At 34.4% G+C, this 25292-nt stretch overlaps 1 protein-coding gene across 1 annotated transcript in view; it reads right to left on the bottom strand.

Annotated features, from left to right (window-relative positions):
- Positions 1-25292, bottom strand: part of LOC149780428 (protein zer-1 homolog) — a 48739-nt gene that overhangs the window by 10751 nt on the left and 12696 nt on the right. The window contains exons 3-13 of the mRNA XM_089937354.1: positions 21343-21555; positions 19013-19115; positions 17350-17499; positions 15999-16057; positions 13911-13973; positions 11571-11625; positions 10001-10054; positions 6627-6800; positions 4627-4717; positions 933-1003; positions 20-67 (exon numbers count right to left, since the gene is read on the bottom strand). Coding sequence (XP_089793480.1) covers positions 20-67; positions 933-1003; positions 4627-4717; positions 6627-6800; positions 10001-10054; positions 11571-11625; positions 13911-13973; positions 15999-16057; positions 17350-17499; positions 19013-19115; positions 21343-21555 — 1081 coding nt within the window. The remainder of the gene's footprint in view (positions 1-19; positions 68-932; positions 1004-4626; positions 4718-6626; positions 6801-10000; positions 10055-11570; positions 11626-13910; positions 13974-15998; positions 16058-17349; positions 17500-19012; positions 19116-21342; positions 21556-25292) is intronic.

Below are 25292 nucleotides of genomic sequence, written 5' to 3'. Positions count from 1 at the left end.
GTAGAGCAAGATAATTTACCATTAATCCCATCATGTTCCTCAGTAGTTCCTCTTTTTCTGGAAATTTCTACCAAAAAATAAACATAAAAATCTATTATCTACTGTAAAATATACAAATGTGTCAGATTCAAAGGGTCAAAGTTTCAATACCCAAATAAGCTGCATCTGTGCATCTTTGGCAAAGGCATCATGCTCAAATTTTCCCAGCATCATATAGTCAATGTGTTAAAAGTACCATAATAACTATCAGGACAACTGACGTATGGAATACAAGATCACATAAAAGACCACTCTGATTAGCTAGGCAAATCTGCTATTTATCACTAAAGTTGGCACTTTAGTACATAACGAACTACTTAACACTACACCATAATCACAAGCCATTAGGCAAAAATACAAAACAAAAGTAATATTCTCTTATCACTTGTATATTTTTAAAAACCTGGAAATCTTGCCGCATGCAGCTTCAGGTGAAAAGGTACACAGAAGATTACTGCCTAAATCTATGTGATAGCTGAGGCCATACATGACACTGAAGCTTGCCATGAATTGATGGATCTACTGAGCAGTGATAGCTGTCCCCCTCATTATAACAACAACGGATGCCAAATTTAAAGTCTTAATTATCACAAATAATGACATTACAAGTATCAGCTAACAGTCTATACTAGCTTGTTAAATGAAAAAAAAATGCAGAGCATGCCTAACACAAGATTTTTGAGTGATAAAGAAACAATCTAAATTTGTCTCATGTCACAATAACTGATTTTTACTGTAGTGATTTTGTATGTCTAGGAATCATAGCTACATGGACAATAGTGTTGATGATTTCTGTAAGCTGTCAGAGCACAGATAAATTTGATTGGCCATGGTTGAAATGAATGCAATGTCATGAAGCTAATGACAGGTGGGCCTACAAGATTTTTACTTACCTCTACACATGCTATAAAATGTTGCATCCCACCCTCAAGTATGAATTTCTGGCAGTTTGACGGGGTCTCATCTGCAAAACATTAACAAAATTTATCTATGGTGCTCCACATTTTTCATATCACTCTCATATAAACATATTATTGCAGCTAATAACGACAAGAAAATCTCATAAGGAAATGGTTGACAAATATATTGAAATACAATATACATGTATTTTAATTTTATAATGTTTTGTCATGTTGCTGTAAAGCAACTATGCTTCAAAACTGCATTGGAAACCACTTTCTGAAATAAAGAATGCCACAGAGGATTAAAGAAATGTAATGAATGCTAGAAAGAACCAAAGAAATGTAATGAATGCTACAGAGAAATGTAAGGAATGATGGATAGAAAAAAGAATATTTAATGAAAGATGGACAGAAACAAAGAAATGAAAGATGGAGAGAAATAAAGAAATGTAATGAATGATGGATATAAATAAATCTAATTCAAGAAATCTAATGAATGCTACAGAGAATTAAAGAAATGATTTAATGACTAAGAACAAATGAAAACCAACTTGAAATATATCGTAAAATACTTGAATGTAGTATAAGCATTATTGACCATTTGACAAGAATTAAGATGGCATGATACTGCTTAAGGTATGATGAAATCATCAATTGGGATACAAAATATTTGTGTATAATAAGTACAGAGTAAAATTCAGTCAAACAATAGGTGGAGTATACTTTCCAGTGATGAGAAAACTCTAAAGCTTTGCTCAAACCTGAGAAAGAGCACCAAATGAAAGCTATTTCTGAGGTCACTTGAGTATGTCTAGGCATGAGTGACTGAAGTGATTTGGCATCAGACCCTCTAAGGGAAGACCACTCTTGTTTGACTTCCATTTTGGTAGGCAAGTGACATTTTAGCTTTTAATTGCTAAGACAAAGTAACAATTTGGTCCATGTCTTTCTGTCACCTGGAAAGCCTAGACTTGTTAAGTAGTATAATACTCCAAATGTAACATCATTGGGTTATGTATTTGAAATACTTGCATCAAACTGAAAGCATTAAAAAATGCCAGCAATTACAAATCATAATTTGTTAAAATATATGGACATTAATTATTGTCTTCTTACCATCTTGTTGTTTTCCTTTCAATTTATTGTACAAGTCTAATTTGCAACAGCTCATAAAAAGAATAGAACTTTTTTGTGTTATACTTTCACAAAATAATTTTGAATAATTTCCAGTCCAATTTTTGCAATTATGCACAAGATTTTCTTCATTAAATTATGGACACAATATAAAACTAACTTAGCAAATACGATTTTTCATATTACTGAAGTTCTTGAACTTCTCCAAATTCATAAAGATGAGGTTAAAAGTGATAATAAAATGTAAACTAAATATAATGAGGTTGCAAGTCATAATCAAATGTAAACCAAATATAATGAGGCAGCTACAAGTCATAATCAGATGTAAACAAAATATGGAAAGGTTACAAGTCATAATCAAATGTAAACCAAATATAATAAGGCAGCTACAAGTCATAATCAGATGTAAACTGAATATGAGGCCTTGTTAATTTACATCATATATGAAAATCTCCCTATATCTTAATGACAATTTCTAGAATCAGATTTTCCCCCATCATTATCAATCTGGATTCGTTTTTATGGAATATATTTGTCGTGTTTGTCAGATCCAACTGCAAAACAATACAGACCATGGACCGCACTGGTGACTAGTGGTTAGAGCGTCCGCCTCAGATGCGGGAGGTCGTGAGTTTGATCCCCGGCAGAGTCATAACAAAGACTTACAAAAATGGTACTAACAGCTGCCTCACTTGGCGCTCAGCATTAAGAGGTTAGTGTTAGGACTGGTCAGCCTGGTGTCAGGATAATGTGACTGGGTGGGACATCATGCTACATGTGTGCTGACATATATGGGTCTATGTCAGTGTTTCCCTTTACACACATTTGTGAGTCAGGGATGCATGCTGGAGGAAAATGACACACATACATTTTGTTGCCGTGGGTTTCTTTTAATGCAAAGGATTCGCATAATGTGATCAGGATTTATTTAATATCCAATGCATTGGATGAGGGATGGCATCATGTATACTTCGAGCATGGGCATTGACTGGTTCCCCGCTTTGAGCTCCTCTATTCAGATAGAAGAGTGCAAAGCAAGAAGATAGAAAATAAGGAACCAGACTACCATAGGCAATATTATGACGGAGTAGCTTCCCATATCTCACATGCTCTCACACGATTTCCATCGAGCTCAGCAATAAGTCATCTAGATGTTTAACTTCAATGCTTGTTGCACTAGAAAGTGATCTCCAGATGAAACATAGTGCACTAAGAATCATTAGCAAAGAAAGTGAAAGTAGCAAAACCCAAAAGAGTAACTGTGGACCTAACTTTATATGGAGAAAATAATTCCCTTGACTGGAATACAGCACATCCATTAGGATAACCGGTGTGACTTCTGATCACAAGATTGCAAAGACTGCAAAAGTGAATAATCCTTTCGTGACTGAGTTTAAGAATTTTAAAAAATCTGCTCTCGTTTGCCACAAGATATCTGGAGAAAACATTATAACCCATGACATTCTTTCACAACAAAGAAATCAGTAAACTTGCCAAGACAAATGCGTTTTTTGGATTACAAAGTCAGGAGGTCATTCAGATTTTGTTGGTTTTTAACTCTGCTGCAATAAAAGAAAGATCTTAAAGTTCAAGTGTAACTTATTAGAAACAAGATGAATCATTAGCCTCCTTGATTTTTGGATAAATTTGTTCTAGGACGAAGTACAATGAAACCAATGATAGTACACATTTTATGACAGGCAGTAAATTAATGCAATTTGGTCAAAAAGGTTCATTTGGCTTTTTGTATTGGCTTATATGTTATGTGTTGGTCTATAATATTGCTTCTAAAAGATTATAAGGAGACTGTTAAAAGTATGACTTTAAAAGAAAAATGAACTAATAAAATTATTCTTTGAATGGACAATGCATTTATTTGTTATTTGAGCATGCTGGTTTATTTGTATGTTAGAGAGAGAGAGAATGTTGTGCAAGTTGCAATATCCTATTTCAAACTGAAAAAGTACAAGTCAGATGAAAATTTGTCAGTATGTTTTTTATCCCCACATTTTTTATTTGACCCCCACTTCTGACACCAATGTTTTTCTTTACACCCCTGGGAATTACACTGGTCTATGTGCTTTGCTTTAATGACTGATGATAATGATCTGCAGAGACACTGATCTGACAGTGCAATGTGACAATAAATCTGGGTCTATATTGTTTGCAGTTTGACCTGACTTGTATGCAAGTACATAAAGTAATCAATACAAAATGGTACAGCAAGTACATACAGTAATCAATACAAAATGGTACAGTAAGTACATAAAGTAATCAATACAAAATGGTACAGCAAGTACATAAAGTAATCAATACAAAATGGTACAGTAAGTACATACAGTAATCAATACAAAATGGTACAGCAAGTACATACAGTAATCAATACAAAATGGTACAGCAAGTACAGACAGTAATCAATACAAAATGGTACAGCAAGTACATACAGTAATCAATACAAAATGGTACAGTAAGTACATAAAGTAATCAATACAAAAAGAAAAACAAAAGTTTCTGGATTTGAGCAGCTTTCAGTGAACACACAAATAATTACCTGTAACGTTCCAAAGAGTGCTCCATGCAACCTCTAGAACTTCATCACATTCTGCTAAGGTCAACTTGTGTTTGATTATCTTACACATCATCTGAAATGAACCAGGAAGTCTTCAGCTGACAAAACTGAACCACATAATATTTTACCATTTCCTTCTTACCATTTCATTTATTTTTTTGTTATGTTTGTATATAATCTATCTAACCTCAAAAACTTATGGTATTTTGTACATGCGTGACCTCTGTATGCAGGTTCACCTTTAAACTTGGTTTTTTAAACAAATACCTTGCATCATTATCATTATTACATTTTGGTGATGATAATGATATCAACATAACAAAGATGATGATAATGATGATATCAACATATTTAGTGCTCTATTCAACAAAATCATAAAATACATGCATAAGCTTTTCTCACAAAGTTATGTAAGACAAAAGATTACTACATCATTTTAATCCAGCCGATAAAGTTACTCATCACTGACTTTTAAATAAAGGAACAGTAATCTTAGTTTCTTTTACACACCATAATGAAAAACTATTCTTACTACTGACATCTTACATATCACTGTGAAAGTAATGACTTTTTGTTCTGCCAACCTGTATAATTAAGCTTGGAAAGGTCACATTTCAAACAATATCTGGATTAACATATTGCTCAACTCCCTGAGATCAAATGATAGTCAGCCTGTGTGAGATAGAATGAAAGAAGCCTAAGAAGGTTACTGTTTACAACAAAAACTTTGCTTCATATATCTCTCCAAAAGGATGAACCTTTTTTTTAACTTCATAAATAGCATTAATTCACAGGGAAATGAAATAGATAAAGATATCTAACTGAACCCATCATGCTGAACAATGGTGACTCCTTTCTGTTGCAACAATATAACTACATTTCCCACCTGTTACCAAAGAAACTGCTTCAACCCTCTCATCTAATAATTTCTGCCTCACTTTCAAATTTGATATATGGACATCTTTGAGTTACACTAAAAGTGTGACTGTAATATGCTAATTAAAGTGAAGAGAAGAAATGTTTACACTTTAATTCACATGATGCGCCTTTATCTAAATAATCCATTCCTCCTGAGGCAAATGTTTAATTTGCATACATAGAGCAGTCACTATCAACAACATCATCACCATTTACTTTTCCTCAGGTCCATCCAACCAATGGAAAAGCCTGTTCATTAAACCATTTTCAACTCTTAATACTACAAGCGACCAAATAGATACCTCAAAAGCTCCCTGGCTGCCTAATGAAATGACTCTTTATACACATTCTATCTCAACTACTCTTAAGTTATTCCAAGTCTCTTTATGATTTACCAACCTCAACAACACCCTAACTGTCCACAGCCCTTTGTGACATAATAACCTCAACAACACCCTGACTGTCAACAGCCCTTTGTGACATAATAAACTCAACAACACCCTAACTGTCCATAGCCTCTATGTGATATAATATCCTAATAACCTCAACAATACCCTAACTGTCCACAGCCCTTTGTGATTTACTAACCTCAACAACACCCAGACTGTCCATAGCCTCTATGTGATATAATATCCTCAACAACACCCAGACTATCCACAGCCGTTATGTGATTTACTAACCTCAACAACACCCTAACTGTCCACAGCCCTTTGTGATTTACTAACCTCAACAACACCCAGACTGTCCATAGCCTCTCTGTGATATAATATCCTCAACAACACCCAGACTATCCATAGCTGTTATGTGATTTACTAACCTCAACAACACCCTAACTGTCCACAGCCCTTTGTGATTTACTAACCTCAACAACACCCAGACTCTCCACAGTCTTTATGTACTTTATCACAGCCACTGTGTGATGTACTTACCTCAGCAACTCCCAGGTTGTCCACTGCGTCTTCATGAATTACTAACCTCAACAACTCCTTTGTTGCCCACCCCTTTGTGATTTACTAGCCTCAACAACCCCTAGGTTGCCTACTGCCTCTATGTGACTTACTAACCTCAACAACTCCTAGGTTGCCCACTGCCTCTTTGTGCTTGCCATCCACCTGACAGGCCAATGAGTTGAGCAGAAAGATCCCAATACGTGGGATAAAATCATCTCCATATTCCTGCCTCATTTCCACCTTTAACATATTGACCAGGACTTTAACTAAGCGGTCATAACAGTACATCTAAAATCAAAACAAGACATGTACATAGTTAGTGTAATTTCTGCTTCCTTCACTGGTTTAAGGTAATAATAATAAATAAATAAAGTTTCACTTCAAATTCTTCACTCAGAACATTATTACATGTTACAAAGTTCAATGTACATATAACTGACATTTAAAATGATGACAGAATAAATGTAAGTGATGTGTGCATAGTAAATGGCAATGACTGTGGGAAAAAACATAGCCAGTGGCAAAGAAAGTAGCAGAAAACAGCCAATGGTAATGGCTGAAACAGAAAATACAGCCAATGGCAATGATGTAGCAGAAAGTATGGCTATGTATGTGGCAGAAAACAGTCAATGCAAATGTAACTGAAAAGAAACACAATCATAGCACAGCCTTTCATGCCAATGATTATCTCATTCTTTCCAGTACTCAGGTAGTACTTGAATGTTTCAATAATAATAATAATAATATTAAAAATAATAATAATAGTAATAATATTAATAATAATAATATTGATGACATTAAGTTTATTTAAAAAGTGTGACACAATTATTTGCATTTAGCTAATCACCCTGTGGTCCTCTTCCTACATAGATACAGAGTACATGTACATAGTTGTACACACAATAATTCCAAAAAATAAAAAAAATAAAAAATACTAATAAAAAACATTAAGAGGAAGCTGTATGCATATATAGACAAAATAAACAGATTTTTTTAAAACATGCTTCACTTAGGAGCATTGTGTTCATACAGTACAAAAGATTGTAAGACAACATATTGGAAGGTTTGAGAATTTATAATTTAAGTTGTAACGTATTTTGTGAAATCAAACAGGTTCCACTATTCATTCACTAAATCAGATTATAATTAAATGCATCTATATTTACACTTTCTCTAATTTCCTTTCAGATTATGTTCCAAATTAGTGACCCCAAATATTGAAAACTTTTCTTAAAGAGTTCTTTACTTGGTTCTTGAATGGAAAGGTGGTTAGCTGAAATTGGTCTTAAATTGCGATTGTTGCCTTGTTTTCAAGCATGAAATAGTTCATTGTGATATAACAGGTTCTTATTGTTTGAACATTTGTGCGTAAGTCTAGCCTTTCTCAAAAATAATCATTCAATTACTGATAACAGTTTAATATCATCTGGAATGTTTAAATCATTATCTAAGATGAGTCTGCAAGCTTACTTTTCCAAGCAGAATAATTTGCAAATATTCTTGTCAAAAGTGTATCCCCAAATAGCATTAGAGTATGGTTGTATATAGCTCTTGAAGTATATGAACCAATGTTTGTTTAATAAATATGGCCTTATATTGTTATAAAACCACATATATGAATTGACTTTATGACACATGACTTGAATATGTTCATTCCACTACAAAGTGTTGTCAACCATTACTCCAAGTCTTTTGTCAATATTTTGTAAGTTAGTAATATGAAAGCTTTCATTTTCTAAGTTTACTTTTTTGTAATTTTTCTTAAACCATGAATCTATTCAAGTAAGACTATCTTATGAGAAACCACAAAGTCTGATTTTTGCTGTTTGAAATCTGAGTGGTGTCATCTGCATAGAACTTGGCAGATGAAATACAGTTGTCTATTTTCATCATTTATGAAACTTAGAGAAGTGGACCCAGGATTGATCCCTGTAGTACTCCACATGTAATTGGTTCTTTAGAACATCTGACATTCATTTTGATGAGTGATCAACTACAGGTGGTGTCTCATACATAAATGAGCAAGATGGTATCAAGCTTCAGCAGGAAGTAGTTTTGTTTCATTAAATGGTACAACAGAAAAAATAATATTTCCAGATAAGTCTCATTTCACCTGTTCCGCTGTAGCATAATCCCAAAATAGCCACTACAACCATGCCTATTACAAATTTTAAACTAGGTCTGTCAGTAAGCAAGCACTTTAATGATTTACCTAAAAGTAATAATCTGAAAAAGCTCATACTGAAAAATGCAGACTGTGTTTCATGAATATGTCTCAAATGGTTTGGATGATAGGAAATGTCAAGAGTATGGTTGAGAATCATATAATGTTCTAAACAAAAGATAATTACAATTTTTAAAATACTGACGAAACAGAGCCCATTCTTTCACAAGACACACTGCTGAGTCATGATGAATGAGTATAGCAAGTTTCATGAAGTCATCTCAAAGGGTTCTGGGGATATTTAACAAAGAAGAATATCAAAGATGTAAACAATCTGTAATAAAATGGCCACAACTCTTAAATTGCTGATCAGATAAATTTTAACAGGGTATAATGTATATCCATGTTTCGTGAAGATATCTCAAATGGTTCACAAGACATTAAGTTAAGAAGAGTTTGATGGACACACAAAGCTTGTAAGATGCTGATAAGAGTCCATCTCTACAGGATACATCATGATACAGAAGCTAGCAAGTTTCATGCACATGTTTCAATGGGTTCCGTTGACATTAAGTTAACAAAGTAAAATGAATGGACTAGACAATGAATTCAGTATACAGCCCCAACCCTAAAAAAAAAAAATCTTCATTTTAAATAATCAGAATTATGTCTAATTAACATGATTTTGCAAATTCATATCCAGTCATCTTGATTTTTGATATGTTGGTCACAAATTCAATAGGAAGCTACCCTTCCTCAACTTTAATGCAACTATGACATTGATCAAAATTGGGAATTTACAGAAAGTTAACTTATCATAAGGAAACCAAAACATACCACCATACATCCAAATACCTTTTATCTCTAAGCCCAAGAATGAAGTGAGGTGACTAGCCCAAATGAAACAAATGATTTGTCTGATGAAAATTGGACCCTGCAATCTTGACTTGAAAACAAGAGGGAAAGAAAAGGCTCAAGTGGGCCTGAAATCACCGACTTGGTTCCTGCCAATAGCAAACTAAAAGAACAATCAGTCAAATAATTTAAATCAGCAGGAAGGTTTCTTAAGACATTTCTGTAGCAGTTTTTGATTGCATATTTGAATATTTCTCCAGTGTTTTGAATTCATATCTGAGGGCCTATCAAGATCATTCTTAAACAATATCAGCTGTTCTTGTGTGGGAGGCAGTAATAGCATATAAAGCAACTTCTTCTTCCAAACATGCTGTCTTGGTACATTTGTTTGGTTTCTTATATGATACATAATGATTTATTATCAAGATGCTTATGTCAAATTGACTTTTTTAAAAAAGGATTTACATACCACGTCTTTGGGTATTTCAGCATGGCACAGAGTGAGGCATCCATTTCTCATCATCTGAAAGACAAGCGAACATGTAAGTTACCCTGTTTACAAACACAAAAGAGCAATCCAACTTACATAAAAATGCTTCAAATTTTTTTAATACTGTAAAAATTCTGTTCACATTGCTTTGATGAAAGGGACCTTAAATAAGTACCTTTTTACATGGCTACAATAATTGTGCTAATATTACAGATGAAAGGCAACCCATAATATCTGGACAACCCATAATGTCTGGACAACCCATAATGTCTGGTTTAAACTAGGTATAATGGAAACCACCTAGTGGGAAGGAAGGGGAGTTAAACTGTAAGAGTTACTTTTCTTTATATAATATACTGAAATAAAGAGGATTTTCCATCTTTCCAGAGCTGGATTTGGAGATAACAAAGAAGGTTATCCTAATGCAATGTGACCTGGTATTGCATCTGACAGAGAAATACAGACTGAGAGACACAGAGAGAGAGGGAGGAAGACTGACAGAGAAATACAGACTGAGAGACACAGAGAGAAGGAGGAAGGCTGACAGAGAAATACAGACTGAGAGACACAGAGAGAGAGGGAGGAAGACTGACAGAGAAATACAGACTGAGAGACACAGAGAGAGGGAGGAAGGCTGACAGAGAAATACAGACTGAGAGACACAGAGAGAGAGGGAGGAAGACTGACAGAGAAATACAGACTGAGAGACACAGAGAGAGAGGGAGGAAGACTGACAGAGAAATACAGACTGAGAGACACAGAGAGAGGGAGGAAGGCTGACAGAGAAATACAGACTGAGAGACACAGAGAGAGAGGGAGGAAGACTGACAGAGAAATACAGACTGAGAGACACATAGAGAGAGGGAGGAAGACTGACAGAGAAATACAGACTGAGAGACACAGAGAGAGAGGGAGGAAGGCTGACAGAGAAATACAGACTGAGAGACACAGAGAGAAAGGGAGGAAGACTGACAGAGAAATACAGACTGAGAGACACAGAGAGAGGGAGGAAGGCTGACAGAGAAATACAGACTGAGAGACACAGAGAGAGGGAGGAAGGCTGACAGAGAAATACAGACTGAGAGACACATAGAGAGAGGGAGGAAGACTGACAGAGAAATACAGACTGAGAGACAGAGAGAGGGAGGAAGACTGACAGAGAAATACAGACTGAGAGACACAGAGAGAGAGGGAGGAAGACTGACAGAGAAATACAGACTGAGAGACACAGAGAGAGGGAGGAAGACTGACAGAGAAATACAGACTGAGAGACACAGAGAGAGAGGGAGGAAGACTGACAGAGAAATACAGACTGAGAGACATAGAGAGAGAGGGAGGAAGGCTGACAGAGAAATACAGACTGAGAGACATAGAGAGAGAGGGAGGAAGGCTGACAGAGAAATACAGACTGAGAGACACAGAGAGAGGAGGAAGACTGACAGAGAAATACAGACTGAGAGACAGAGAGAGGGAGGAAGACTGACAGAGAAATACAGACTGAGAGACACAGAGAGAGGGAGGAAGACTGGCAGAAGGATCATGATCTTACTGTTGTCTCTGTGTTGTGTCTCTCCATGGCATCCAATAAACAGTCTATCATCCTCCTATAAAAACAATGGGAGACACTCTAAATGATTATTAATTTAATAATATACTTTTATAACATGCTGGCAGTTGATAATGGCACAGAGATCTATATCTACCATTGCATATGTCTAGTAAATCACGTCTATACTGTTTTGCCTTAATACACAATAGGTCATTCACAGATGGACACGCCATACATGGATACAGTTGGCCATGAGTATCCAAAACTCAAGACATTTGCAATATTTCAAACATTATGGTACACTAGCCCTATACACAGATACTATTAGCCAAGGGTACATGAGGCTCAGGACATTCACAATCTTATAATATAATAAACTAACACCATGCATAGCTACTATGGGCCAATGGTCATGACATTCATAATATACCGTACACAATAACAAACTAACACCATACATAGATACTATGGACCAATGGTCATGACATTCAAAATATACCACACATAATAACAAACTACCACCATATATAGATACTATGGGCCAATGGTCATGACATTCATAACATACCGTACACTATAACAAACCAACACCATACATAGCTACTATGGGCCAATGGTCATGACATTCGTAATATACCCTACCCTATAATAAACTAACGCCATACATAGATACTATGCGCCAAAGGTCATGACATTCATAATATACCCTACACTATAACAAACTAGCACCATACATAGCTACTATGGGCCAATGGTCATGACATTCATAACACACCATACCCTATAATAAAATAACACCATGCATAGCTACTATGGGCCAATGGTCATGACATTCATAATATACCATACCCTATAATAAAATAACACCATGCATAGCTACTATGGGCCAATGGTCATGACATTCATAATATACCCTACCCTATAATAAACTAACGCCATACATAGATACTATGGGTCAATGGTCATGACATTCATAATATACCCTACACTATAACAAACTAGCACCATACATAGATACTATGGGTCAATGGTCATGATATTCATAACATACCATACCCTATAATAAACTAACACCATACATAGATACTATGGGCCAAAGGTCATGACATTCATAATATACCATACCCTATAATAAACTAATGCCATACATAGCTACTATGGGCCAATGGTCATGACATTCATAATATACCATACCCTATAATAAACTAACACCATACATAGATACTATGGGCCAATGGTCATGACATTCATAATATACCATACCCTATAATAAACTAACACCATACATAGCTACTATGGGCCAATGGTCATGACATTCATAATATACCATACCCTATAATAAACTAACACCATACATAGATACTATGTGCCAAAGGTCATGACATTCATAATATACCCTAAACTATAACAAACTAGCACCATGCATAGATACTATGGGTCAATGGTCATGACATTCATAATATACCCTACACTATAACAAACTAGCACCATACATAGATACTATGGGCCAATGGTCATGACATTCATAATATACCATACCCTATAATAAACTAACACCATACATAGCTACTATGGGCCAATGGTCATGACATTCATAATATACCCTACCCTATAATAAACTAGCACCATACATAGATACTACATAGATACTATGGGCCAATGGTCATGACATTCATATCATACCATACCCTATAATAAACTAACACCATACATAGATGCTATGGGACAATGGTCATGACATTCATAATATACCCTACACTATAATAAACTAGCACCATACATAGATACTATGGGCCAATGGTCATGACATTCATATCATACCATACCCTATAATAAACTAACACCATACATAGATACTATGGGCCAATGGTCATGATATTCATAATATACCCTACACTATAACAAACTAGCACCATACATAGATACTATGGGCCAATGGTCATGACATTCATAATATACCCTATAATAAACTAACACCATACATAGCTACTATGGGCCAATGGTCATGACATTCATAATATACCCTACCCTATAATAAACTAGCACCATGCATAGATACTACATAGATACTATGGGCCAATGGTCATGACATTCATAATATACCCTACACCATACATATATATATATAAACATTTTAGTATAATTCCATTATATACAATATATTACATTTTAGCATATTTCATTCATGCTATACAATACATATATTTTATTACATTTTATTATCATTCATGCGTACCAAAAAATATAAATTTTATTACATTTTATCATAATTCATTTATAGATGTATTTTATTACACTGTTTATATAATTCATTCACATCATACCAAAACAGTTTCTTACCTTTTCTGCTGTGATGTTATGCTATCCTTATGAGGACCTTTGGCAATGTAGAACAGGGATGCACTGAAAGAAATAATTATGTATCATGTAGAACAAAGATGCACTGAAAGAAATAATTAGGTATCATGTAGAACAAAGATGCACTGAAAGAAATAATTATGTATCATGTAGAACAGAGATGCACTGAAAGAAATAATTATGTATCATGTAGAACAAAGATGCACTGAAAGAAATAATTATGTATCATGTAGAACAAAGATGCACTGAAAGAAATAATTATGTATCATGTAGAACAAAGATGCACTGAAAGAAACAATTATGTATCATGTAGAACAGAGATGCACTGAAAGAAATAATTATGTATCATGTAGAACAAAGATGCACTGAAAGAAATAATTATGTATCATGTAGAACAAAGATGCACTGAAAGAAATAATTATGTATCATGTAGAACAGAGACGCACTGAAAGAAATAATTATGTATCATGTAGAACAAAGATGCACTGAAAGAAATAATTATGTATCATGTAGAACAGAGACGCACTGAAAGAAATAATTATGTATCATGTAGAACAGAGATGCACTGAAAGAAATAATTATGTATCATGTAGAACAGAGATGCACTGAAAGAAATAATTATGTATCATGTAGAACAGAGATGCACTGAAAGAAATAATTATGTATCATGTAGAACAGAGATGCACTGAAAGAAATAATTATGTATCATGTAGAACAAAGATGCACTGAAAGAAATAATTATGTATCATGTAGAACAGAGACGCACTGAAAGAAATAATTATGTATCATGAAAAATGCAGAAGGATTTGCACTCATGTCTTGAAAAATGCTGGAGAAGATTTGAGCATTTTGTCTAATAAGTTTTATAATCTCACAAATATTTCTGTAAAGGATCTGAGAATTGTGTCTAACTAGTTTTACATTATCACAAATAATGCTGTAAAGGATTTGAGCATTTTGACAAATAAATTTTAAATGTATCATAAATGTTTCTGCAGGATTTGGCATTTTGACTAATAATTTTTAAATGTATCATAAATATTTCTGTAGGATTTGAGCATTTCTGTCAAATAAGCTTTAAATGTATCATGAAAAATGCTGGAGAGGATTTGAGAATTTTGACTAATAAATTTTAAATGTATCATAATAATTTCTGTAGGATTTGAGCATTTCTGTCAAATAAGCTTTAAATGTATCATGAAAAATACTGGAGAGGATTTGAGAATTTTGTCTAATAAGCTTTATATGTATGATGAATATTGTTGTAAACGATCTGAGAATTTTGTTTAATATACTTATTATGCTTAATGGAAGGTAGCAAGGCTCATTGGTTAGTGTGCCATATTTGTGATGAGAAGGAAGTGGGTTTGAGTCTTCCCCACACCAGGCTGGGCCAGCTACATCTTAATACAGCTACAACCACATGATAAAAAATTTCCTGTCTTGACATGCTTTTAAAACTATTCACCATTATCCTTTCTTTCCCTACTGACACAGTTTTTACATTTCAGTTGCCCAATTTCACCCTACCACTGTGTTTATTCAGATGGATCATACAAAAAGTCTCAGATTTGTGGTACCTAAAAATTACTGTCATTTTTTATTTCTCTGGAAAAAATAAAATATGTGATAATGGTAAGACAGTATGGAAATCAAGTTATGGAATGATGCAATATAGCATTTCCCCTAAAACAAGCAAGTAGTGGGTGGGTGAAGGGTTGTAATTTTTTTTTACAGATAATTAGGCTTAAAATTTAAAAGAGCTTCATACATGAAAACATGACAATCTTTACTTTTTAGTTCATGGACCTATTATCAACAATGGGTTAATAATAATAATAATAACAATAATAATAATAACAATAATAATAATAATAATAATAATAATATGGTATTTCATCCACAAAAATTATTAGAAAAGTGTATCCTAATGAATAATTGCTAAAATTTTGTAAAAATGGGTGAAGTGTTTACAAAAAGGCATAAGCATATCATGGAATAAAAACTGAAAAAACAATAAAAACAATAAAAACAATAATACTGTTTTGATCAGAAAACTGTGACACTAACCTTCCGGATATCTGTACATGTTTGTCATGCTTGTTTAGTTTCATGCCATTCAGTATTCCCTATAATTCAAATCAAAGGCAAGACATTAGTACATAGAAATATTTGACATTACGACATTTTAAAGTACAGTTTAGCAAGAAAATTTCATTTGTGTGAAAAACATTCAGCTTTACAATATGTGCATTCCCTCCAACAAAATGCGATGTTGTGAACATGTTGCATTTCCTACTGCAAACTTTCGAAGATGACAAACATAGATTTCCATGACCTATTTTTGCTAACATTTTGTATAAAGTTTATATTACATTAGAAAACAATGAATGCAAAATTCTGTAATATTGTTTAATGACAAAATGAAAACTGACTGAGTCACCAAAAGAAAGAAACCAGGAAAATTTGAATACATCCAATCTAAAAATCTTGGACAATGTTTTTTGATTTTGGCAAGAAATTAAAATGTTGTGGTTTTTTCTACAATTTTCAGAGACGTTCAAAGACATCAGGGTAATCTGCTCAATTTTCCCAAACTTTCAAGGCCTTGAAAATGCTACATCATATTTCCCAGACTGTCAAAGACCTTCAAAAGTCTGTATGAACCCTTTTAGTATATATATAGTGTACTAAATGCTTCAATTACTGGGCTAAACTGGCTCAATTAGATGCTTAAATCTGTTTCAGAATTTTTTCTTCTCTTCTTTCTCTTTGCTACTTAACCGGTGGTATATGCACTCATGTGTAGCAGACACACTCGCATGATGACCGATTAATTAATTCTCATCTAACACAGTCATTTCGGAATCCTATCAAAGAAATCAAAGTATATAAGATTAATTATAAAGAATTTTAAATATACACCAGACATATATGATAGTATTATTTGTATTAAATATTAATTCTGCCTACCATTATCAAGCATTCTCCTATAGAATCCAGGGATAGCACTTTTTGTTCTATCTTGTATATTTATAATAATAATGATTTGTATATATTTTGTACCGGGGGGAGGGGGGGCAGTGCTAAGGTCAGAAACATAACACATGTACAGTCAGCCAACCAAAGACACATCTTTTTTTGCCTAATGTGAATGTACAGTACTATATTTGACATAATACTTAATAACTGCAGCAGCCTGTTTTTCTTCAAAACCCTCTCTATTATAAATCCCAGATGAAAACGAAATGCATGAGTGCATGTTATTAGGATCAAAGCAAAAAAAATGATTAATTTGAGTAGGAAACATTTATATCACAATAGTATGAATTGCTAAACATACTTCTTACTTTAATGCTGTATAATATGAAACAAGCAAAGCACAGAACAAATTAGAAAATAAAAAACTGACAAGACTCACCTCTAGAGCGCAGCAATGGTCAGTGATGTTGGGTGGAGGGTTGCGAAACCATTGAAACAGGTTGTTGAGCCCTCTTGTCAGGAGGTGTGGCTTGTCTCTATAGCGATGTATGGACAAGAGAATCTGTGCCTCATTGGCTTCACCTGTTATCTGTCAATTTTATTGAATTGAAACTATACTGATTGATCTTGCAAGGCATGTGTCCTATCTAGTTTGCAAATAGCATGAACCTAGGTCAGCCATCACATAACGGCAGTGAGGATGCCATATTATGCTCAATGAATAAACTCAAAATGATGGCATACATATCATTATGTCCCTTGTACTTCATCATACACGAATGCTATAATAGTACAGTGTTCATTTGTATTTTCTGTTTGTCAAAATTTGTAATCTTAAATTAAATTTCATTTTCAAAACTTACTCTTGCCATTAAGTGTTTGATAAATTTAATTAAACTGCTTACTTGATACAAACTTGTCTCCAATTATGATGCAAATGAAATGATGCACATGAATGCAAATGGTAACTTTCTCACATGAATACAAATGGTAACTTTCTCACACGAATGCAAATGGTAACTTTCTCACATGAATACAAATGGTAACTTTCTCACACGTATGCAAATGGTAACTTTCTCACATGAATACAAATGGAAACTTTCTCACATGAATACAAATGGAAACTTTCTCACATGAATACAAATGGTAACTTTCTCACACGAATGCAAATGGTAACTTTCTCACATGAATACAAATGGAAACTTTCTCACATGAATGCCTTCTGTTGTGGGTTGGTTGAATTTGAAAGTGCCTTCCCATTGGGGGTATATATTTTACTGGAACAGACCTGACCTGCTTTTTTAAAACTGCTTCTGTTGTGGGTTGGTTGAATTTGAAAGTGCCTTCCCATTGGGGAGTATATGTTTTACTGGAACAGCCCTGACCTACTTTTTTAAAATTGCTTCTGTTGTGGGTTGGTTGAATTTGAAATGCCTTCGCCCCTGGGGGGTATATGTTTTACTGGAGCAGCCCTGACCTACTCTTTTAAAATTGTTTCTGTTGTGGGTTGGTTGAATTTGAAATTGCCTTCCTCCTGGGTGTGTATGTTTTACTGGAACAGCCCTGACCTACTTTTTTAAAATTGCTTCTGTTGTGGGTTGGTTGAATTTGAAAGTGCCTTCCCATTAGGGGGTATATGCTTTACATTGGGGGGTATATGTTTTACTGGAAGAGCCCTGACCTACAATGGGATTCTTTTCATTTTGCACTCAAGATTGTACACTATACCAACCAACAATCCACATTAAATATTTGAAGGACTATGGGCCAACTAAATTTACAGCTGTCTGTTGGACTACAGACATATGTTAGAGCTGGGAAAAGATTGTTTAATGGCACAGAAAAGTTTGGTAAAAATATAAAGCTTTCCTTTTTTGTCTTTTATAACAGTTTTCAAAATTAACTAAAGACAAATGTAAACGAATAAGAATTCAGGTAGTGAAAGGCATCAGTAATTGGTTTATAATCAATCCTCCATCTTTCCAACTTAATATCTCAATAACTTGTTCATTGTTTTATACTGTACAGGGGATTCAACCATCTACTAATGTAAATTAGACAATAATGCTGCAAAGTTAAAGTATAAAAGGGAGAAAATTTACCTGTTTAGCTGGAATTCCCTGCCTGTAGCAAGCATCTCCTGTACAATCCAACAGACCTAAAAAGTCAAACTGTCGACCTTTCAATCCTCTGATAGAAAAGGACCTGAAAATTATAAAAATGTTTATGTGTACAAATGACTAAACTGTGGAAATTCCTAATAAATTATAAAAATTATATTAAAATAATATATGGAAAATGTTCTACGAAACAGACTGTCTCATCTAAATGCAACTCTAGGATGTATGTTGTGCAACTATCAAACAAAGAAACAAAAAAAAACAAAAAAAACTTTGTTCACACCACTGGCACCACACAAGTGAAACCTATCATGTTTTACTATCTCTACTGCTGCTGGAAAGATAAAACTGCATACCAGTCATAAGAGAAATGTGTCAAGCACATCCAATGCTAACTTTAAATAACTCATTAAAACAACTTTTTACAGAAATATGTTGAGGTGATGATCAGAGCATTGCTAAAATCTTATGAAAATCTTAAAAGGTTACCACTACACTGATTACTCCAATGTAATCAAAAATTGACCATGTCTTGTTTTGTACTAACAGGACACAACAAAAATCCTCTTGATATCAAGGACATGTTGAAAAGGCATCTTGATATTGTGGACATAACAAAAAGCCTCTTCATATCAGGGACATGAAAAAAGTATCTTGATATTAGGTATATGACAAAAATCATCTTCATATCAGAGACATCACAAAAAGCCTCTTGATATCAGAGACATCACATAAAGCATCTTGATATCAGAGACATCACAAAAAGCATCTTGATATCAGAGACATCACAAAAAGCATCTTGATATCAGAGACATAATTAAATGCATCTTTATATTAGGAACATAACAGCATTTTGATAACTGGGACATGACAAATGGCAACTTGATATCAGGGGAATGGCAAAATCATCTTGATATCAGGGACACAGCTGAAGGTATCTGGATATCAGAGGCAGGGCAAAAAGGCATCGAGATATTAGATACATGGCAAAAGGCATCCTGATATGAGGGACATGACAGAAAACATTTTGACATCATGGACATGACAGAAAGCATTTTGAAATCAGGGACACACTAGAAGGTATCTTGATATCAGAGACAGGGCAAAAGTCATCTTCATAAACAGATACATGGCAAAAGGCATCTTGGTATCAGGGACATGATAAAAAGCATTATGATATCAGGGACATGGCAAAAAGCATTATGATATCAGGGGCATGGCAAAAAGCATTTTGATATCAGGGGCATGGCAAAAAGCATTTTGATATCAGGGGCATGGCAAAAAGCATTTTGATATCAGGGGCATAGCAAAAAGCATCTTGATATCAGGGGCATGGCAAAAAGCATTTTGATATCAGGGGCATGGCAAAAAGCATTTTATATCAGGGACATGGCAAAAAGCTTCTTTTTATCAAAGACATGACCAAAAGCATCTCAGTATGAATAGGAATCCAAATGATTTCTTGCTAGAAATTTCAATAAATCTGTTATCTGATTGGTCAATTAATCTGAAATATTTAATCAGGAAAGGTATATGTCTGGTTAATGATTAAAACTGCATTAAATTGAAATAACCACTCTAACGATTTTTGTCATCATTAAATGGACACAATAAATCAAAAGAATTTTGTCATGGCACAGCTGAATATAACATCCTGTTAATAATTAATTGGCACACTGAATCAAAACAACTGTTAATAATAAATTGGCACACTAAATCTAAAGACTAGATAATAATATATTGGCACACTAAATCTAAAGACTAGATAATAATAAATTGGCACACTAAATCTAAAGACCAGATAATAATAAATTGGCACACTAAATCTAAAGACTAGATAACAATAAATTGGCACACTAAATCTAAAGACAAGATAATAATAAATTAGCACACTAAATCTACAGACTACATAACAACAATCTGTTATTAGGCACACTGAACCTAAAGAACTGTTGTCATTAAACTGACATGTCTGAACCTAAAACCACTTTCCTTGCAAAACACAAATCAAAATGTGCACAATTTTAACAGAACAAAATTGACACCATACACTCAAAAACAGAGATTTTTTAGGAAAGAAACTTGTTTATGTTTATTTTCTACCCACCACCCCATAATCACTGATAATATGTCACATGGTTGCTTGGGTTAATTGTCTCTGCCAATACTACAAAGAGTAATTATAGTTATTCATCTCATATTTCATCATAAAAACATAATTCATTTTGCACTGTTTTCATTGCTATACACTTAAACTGTCATTTTTTGCAAAAAGTGCAGACAAAAATGGGGAAATAAACAAATTCACTTACACAGGCTCCTCCTCCATGTAACCTGAAGATTTTGGCTTCAATCGGTGAGACGTTGGTTCGGTATGATTTATTCCTGCCAAGTTTGTCCCTGATATGTCCAGTGAGGTTAAGTGTGGCAAACTCTGTACAAGCTCTGCTAAAACTGCCTCTGGATGAGAATATCGAACCGGTACATTAAATGTGTCATCGTTTCCCTGTGATATATCCAGATGTCTGAAAATAGCAAGCAAAATCATGTAAAATGTAAACGCAGTGGCTCAAGATACAACAAACCAGAGTACGGACAGAAGGTTGAAATCTTGTCCAGACCAGGTTAGATCTAAAGCCATGGTGCTTATCAACTGCCTTGACAAGATATAGCCATTCATGTGTTGATGTACTATTTAACAACAGTCAATGAATCAACTGCTGGAAATGCCATCTTCATGGTTATGTGAACTATATACAATCAACGGCTGGAAACGCCATCTTCATGGTTATGTGACCTTCACCCATCCCCGAAAGTTCACAACTTAAAAAGAGCCAAATAAACCCGGAAGATTCATTTCTGAAAGCAAAGACCCGTCTTCCCCATGACAATCAATGCCATTTTGTGACACTAACACTTAAGAGAAGGAAAAATGTGATACAGGAGGTCCCTTATCTCAATCAATTTAAGACTTGATAGAATGATTCAGATTCACAAAAATCAGCACACATTCAAGATTTGTCTAAACGGACTCGGTCAAAGTGCTCAAAGCAATTTTTCTGGACACAGGCCCAGGGCAAATGGCTTTAAAACAATCACTTGCTCTGAATCAAAATTCCCTTTCCCAACAGAGTCGATGTTGTTCACAACTGGACCCTACTTACATGTGAGTATACATGGCAAATCTGTATAATGATGTTGAAAATCTGAATAAAAAGGAGCTTTAACACTATTAGAACTAAGGCTTTAACACTATAAAACAAATTTTCTTTCCCAATTTGCACCGACCCTTAAATTTCTAACCATAATGAGGACTGAGTTTTTACTCCAAATCAAATGAAAGGTCATCTCAAGTCCTACCGTTGGCTCAGCCCAGGTCAGCTAAAACAGTACGCCATTGAGCAAACCTTTAAATTCCAAATGCTTTAGTATGAAATAACCTGGACTGTGCTGATGTGTGAAACAAAAAACTATGCCCACTCTAAAGAACAGGCCACCCTTGAAAATATGCTATTAGATCTTACCAATATGAATTATAAAAAAACTGTTTTCGGTTCTATTCTTTACAATGTACAGTATATTTTGTTTATATCAGATTTTTAAAACATTTTATATGCTTATGTCACTACTGTTTTCAGCCAGCTCTAACAAAACTGTTAATAAAACACATGTTAATAGTTTTTCTCCCCAAAGTTAAGACAAAAATAGTACATGTCCTACATAACCTAATAGTAGTTTTGCTCACAACCCAAGGGCAACAAAAATGTTGGATTCTGGCAACTGAGTGAATATTTAGGTCAAGCTGAAATTTGGTGATAACTAAATTACATTTATCAGTTCAAAGCCTTGCATTGTTGCTTGGAACAATGCAAAGAATATCAGTGAACAAAATTCCAAATCTGGAGTTGTATCCTGAAGATTTATAGATTACTGCATTTGTATGGGAAAATATGAACAAGTTGTAGGAGTGGAGTATCCATCCGAGATGAGCCTCAAGTGGTCTAAAGCGCTCTCCATCACAGATCACTGCCATCACACCTCTGTCTGCATGGGTTCGAGTCCTGGATTCGGCCAATGTGGGCATGTGAGAAAGCTTGCCAGTAGCTTCTCGTGGGTTGGTGGTTCTTTCCGGGGTTTTCCCGGGTTCTTCCTCCACCATTGATACTGGCCGCCATGTATAGCCTATCCTGTGCTGAAAAATGGCGTTAAAACCTATAACAACAACAGTCCATCTGAGAAAATGAGTTCATATTTTTCTATACAGATGTGGTAACCTTTTTATTATATACTCATTTTCTTATTCTACCAAAGGCTTAATTTTAACAAATGCACAAGAAACAAAGTAACTGAATTTATGCTATATTCCAAAATAAATACAAAACCGTAGGTTCATCAAATACATAATAACAATATTCATGTGCACGCAGCCCAGCCCAGCAACCTTTGAACTTAGCTGTGCACTCTACATTAGTTTTTTTTAAAAAGGGTCTACTTAAAATTGAAATCTTCAGCTGAGTCATATTGTGAATGAATGCACATGGCTTTTGTTTCTATTTTGATCCAACTCAATTCTGAATACAATGAATTGGTTTATCTGGTCAATTCAATCCAGTAAAGATAATGGATTTGATATGGAAATGTAGGCTACTCGAAATTTCAGTACAGTTTCAGTGTGTATCAGATGTTGCAGGACATGTCGGTCGGACTTAAAAGAACTAAGTACATTTTGTGGAAATTGAAAATGAATTAATGTAAATATATTTATTACCAACTAAGGAAAACATGTATGCCCTGTCCCTTGCATCTCGCTGTTGGAGGAACCACAGCTATGTCCTGTATCATACAGTGCGTTTTCTATCGCTAGCCTAACATTGTATCAAAATAATTATACAGGGAAAATTGAAAAGAAGCTGTTGAGTGACACTCCATTTACCCAGAGGAAATAATACTATCTTGTCGTCTTGGATGACTGGCTCTGAGACTCTTAATTTCCTACCCAAACCTTCAGTTGCATTTTTTCCTCAAATCTAATATTCTGATCAATCTGCAAAATGGTTTGTCTCTGATATATATGCAATAGCCCTCAATGCTGAGAACATTTGTCCTAGTCTGAACCAGTCTATTTTAAAAAAGACATGAATATTCACATAAATAAGAGTTTCAATGATCAAAATGATATTTTCAATTGCCGTGTCTCTCTTGTTTGTTGATGCAATTGCGAATATCATGTGCATTTGTTTGCTTGTTTAAAAGTTTCATTTCTGGCTCAGTAAACACATCCACATTGTTGACTTTATCATCGATACTTTCATCTGGATTAAACAGCTGCTTTAGTTCATTCACAAACTTAATCAACCAAAACCTAAAATGTCTACTACACGTGGTTTGTTTACAAAGTAGTTAACAGTGAGCATATAATAAAAGTCTAATTTAAAAAGCAAAAAAGCTAACAAAGAAAAATGTTTGGGAGTTCACGTTCGTATCTACTTTGGGTTACTGAATTTAATCTGGAATCCCAGTATTTTTGTCCCTAATAAAACCACTAGATTACCATCCAATTTTGAAATTTTCTTGGACCCTGTCTGCACTGATGAGTGACTGTCATACTTTCTAGAATGTACAATTGTTTAATTCTGGCCACTTTTCAAAAATTGTGCCAAAAATTCATGTAAAGGTACAAAGCACTACCATCAACCTCTCCTCTGCTTTTACAAAATTCTTTTTCAAATGGAAGGAGAAAATTTCTTCCCAAAAATGTTCAGTTCTAGACTTTAGCATTGCTGATCCTTGCTATAAAGTTCTAAAAGAGGGAGAACATATCTAATGGACCCTTCTGGTGACCGATCAAAACTGCTGTAAAATTCCCATTAGAAAATCAATTTCATGTTATGTCATGGCAAAAATGAAATGTGTTTCAAACAAAAAAGAAAGGCATGGTGTGAATCTGGTATTTTGGCCAGCTGGATAAGCTTTGAAATACAAGAGAACATGTCTTGAAAGACCACCTTGCATGCCAAAAAATAATGGTCTCTCAAGACAGGTGGTTTCTCATAACAGATCATATGATAACACAATATCAGTGCTGTCCAACCTGCGGCCCGCAGGCAGATTTTAAATGGCCTGCCAGAACTCAAGCAATTTTTTTGCACATTTATGTAACAAAAAGTCCATCTAGTATATCTTCTTAACCAGATAAAATATTGTGAATAATTTTTTATAGTCGTTGCTTTGAAGTTTTCTTCTGCGGCCCTCGGCTTCAATA

This window comes from Sinohyriopsis cumingii, chromosome 16, assembly GCF_028554795.1.
Source record: "Sinohyriopsis cumingii isolate HCF-2022 chromosome 16, ASM2855479v2, whole genome shotgun sequence".
NCBI lineage: Eukaryota > Metazoa > Mollusca > Bivalvia > Unionida > Unionidae > Sinohyriopsis > Sinohyriopsis cumingii.
The sequence above is the reverse complement of the archived record's forward strand: the minus strand, read 5'-3'. Positions and strand labels throughout refer to the sequence as shown.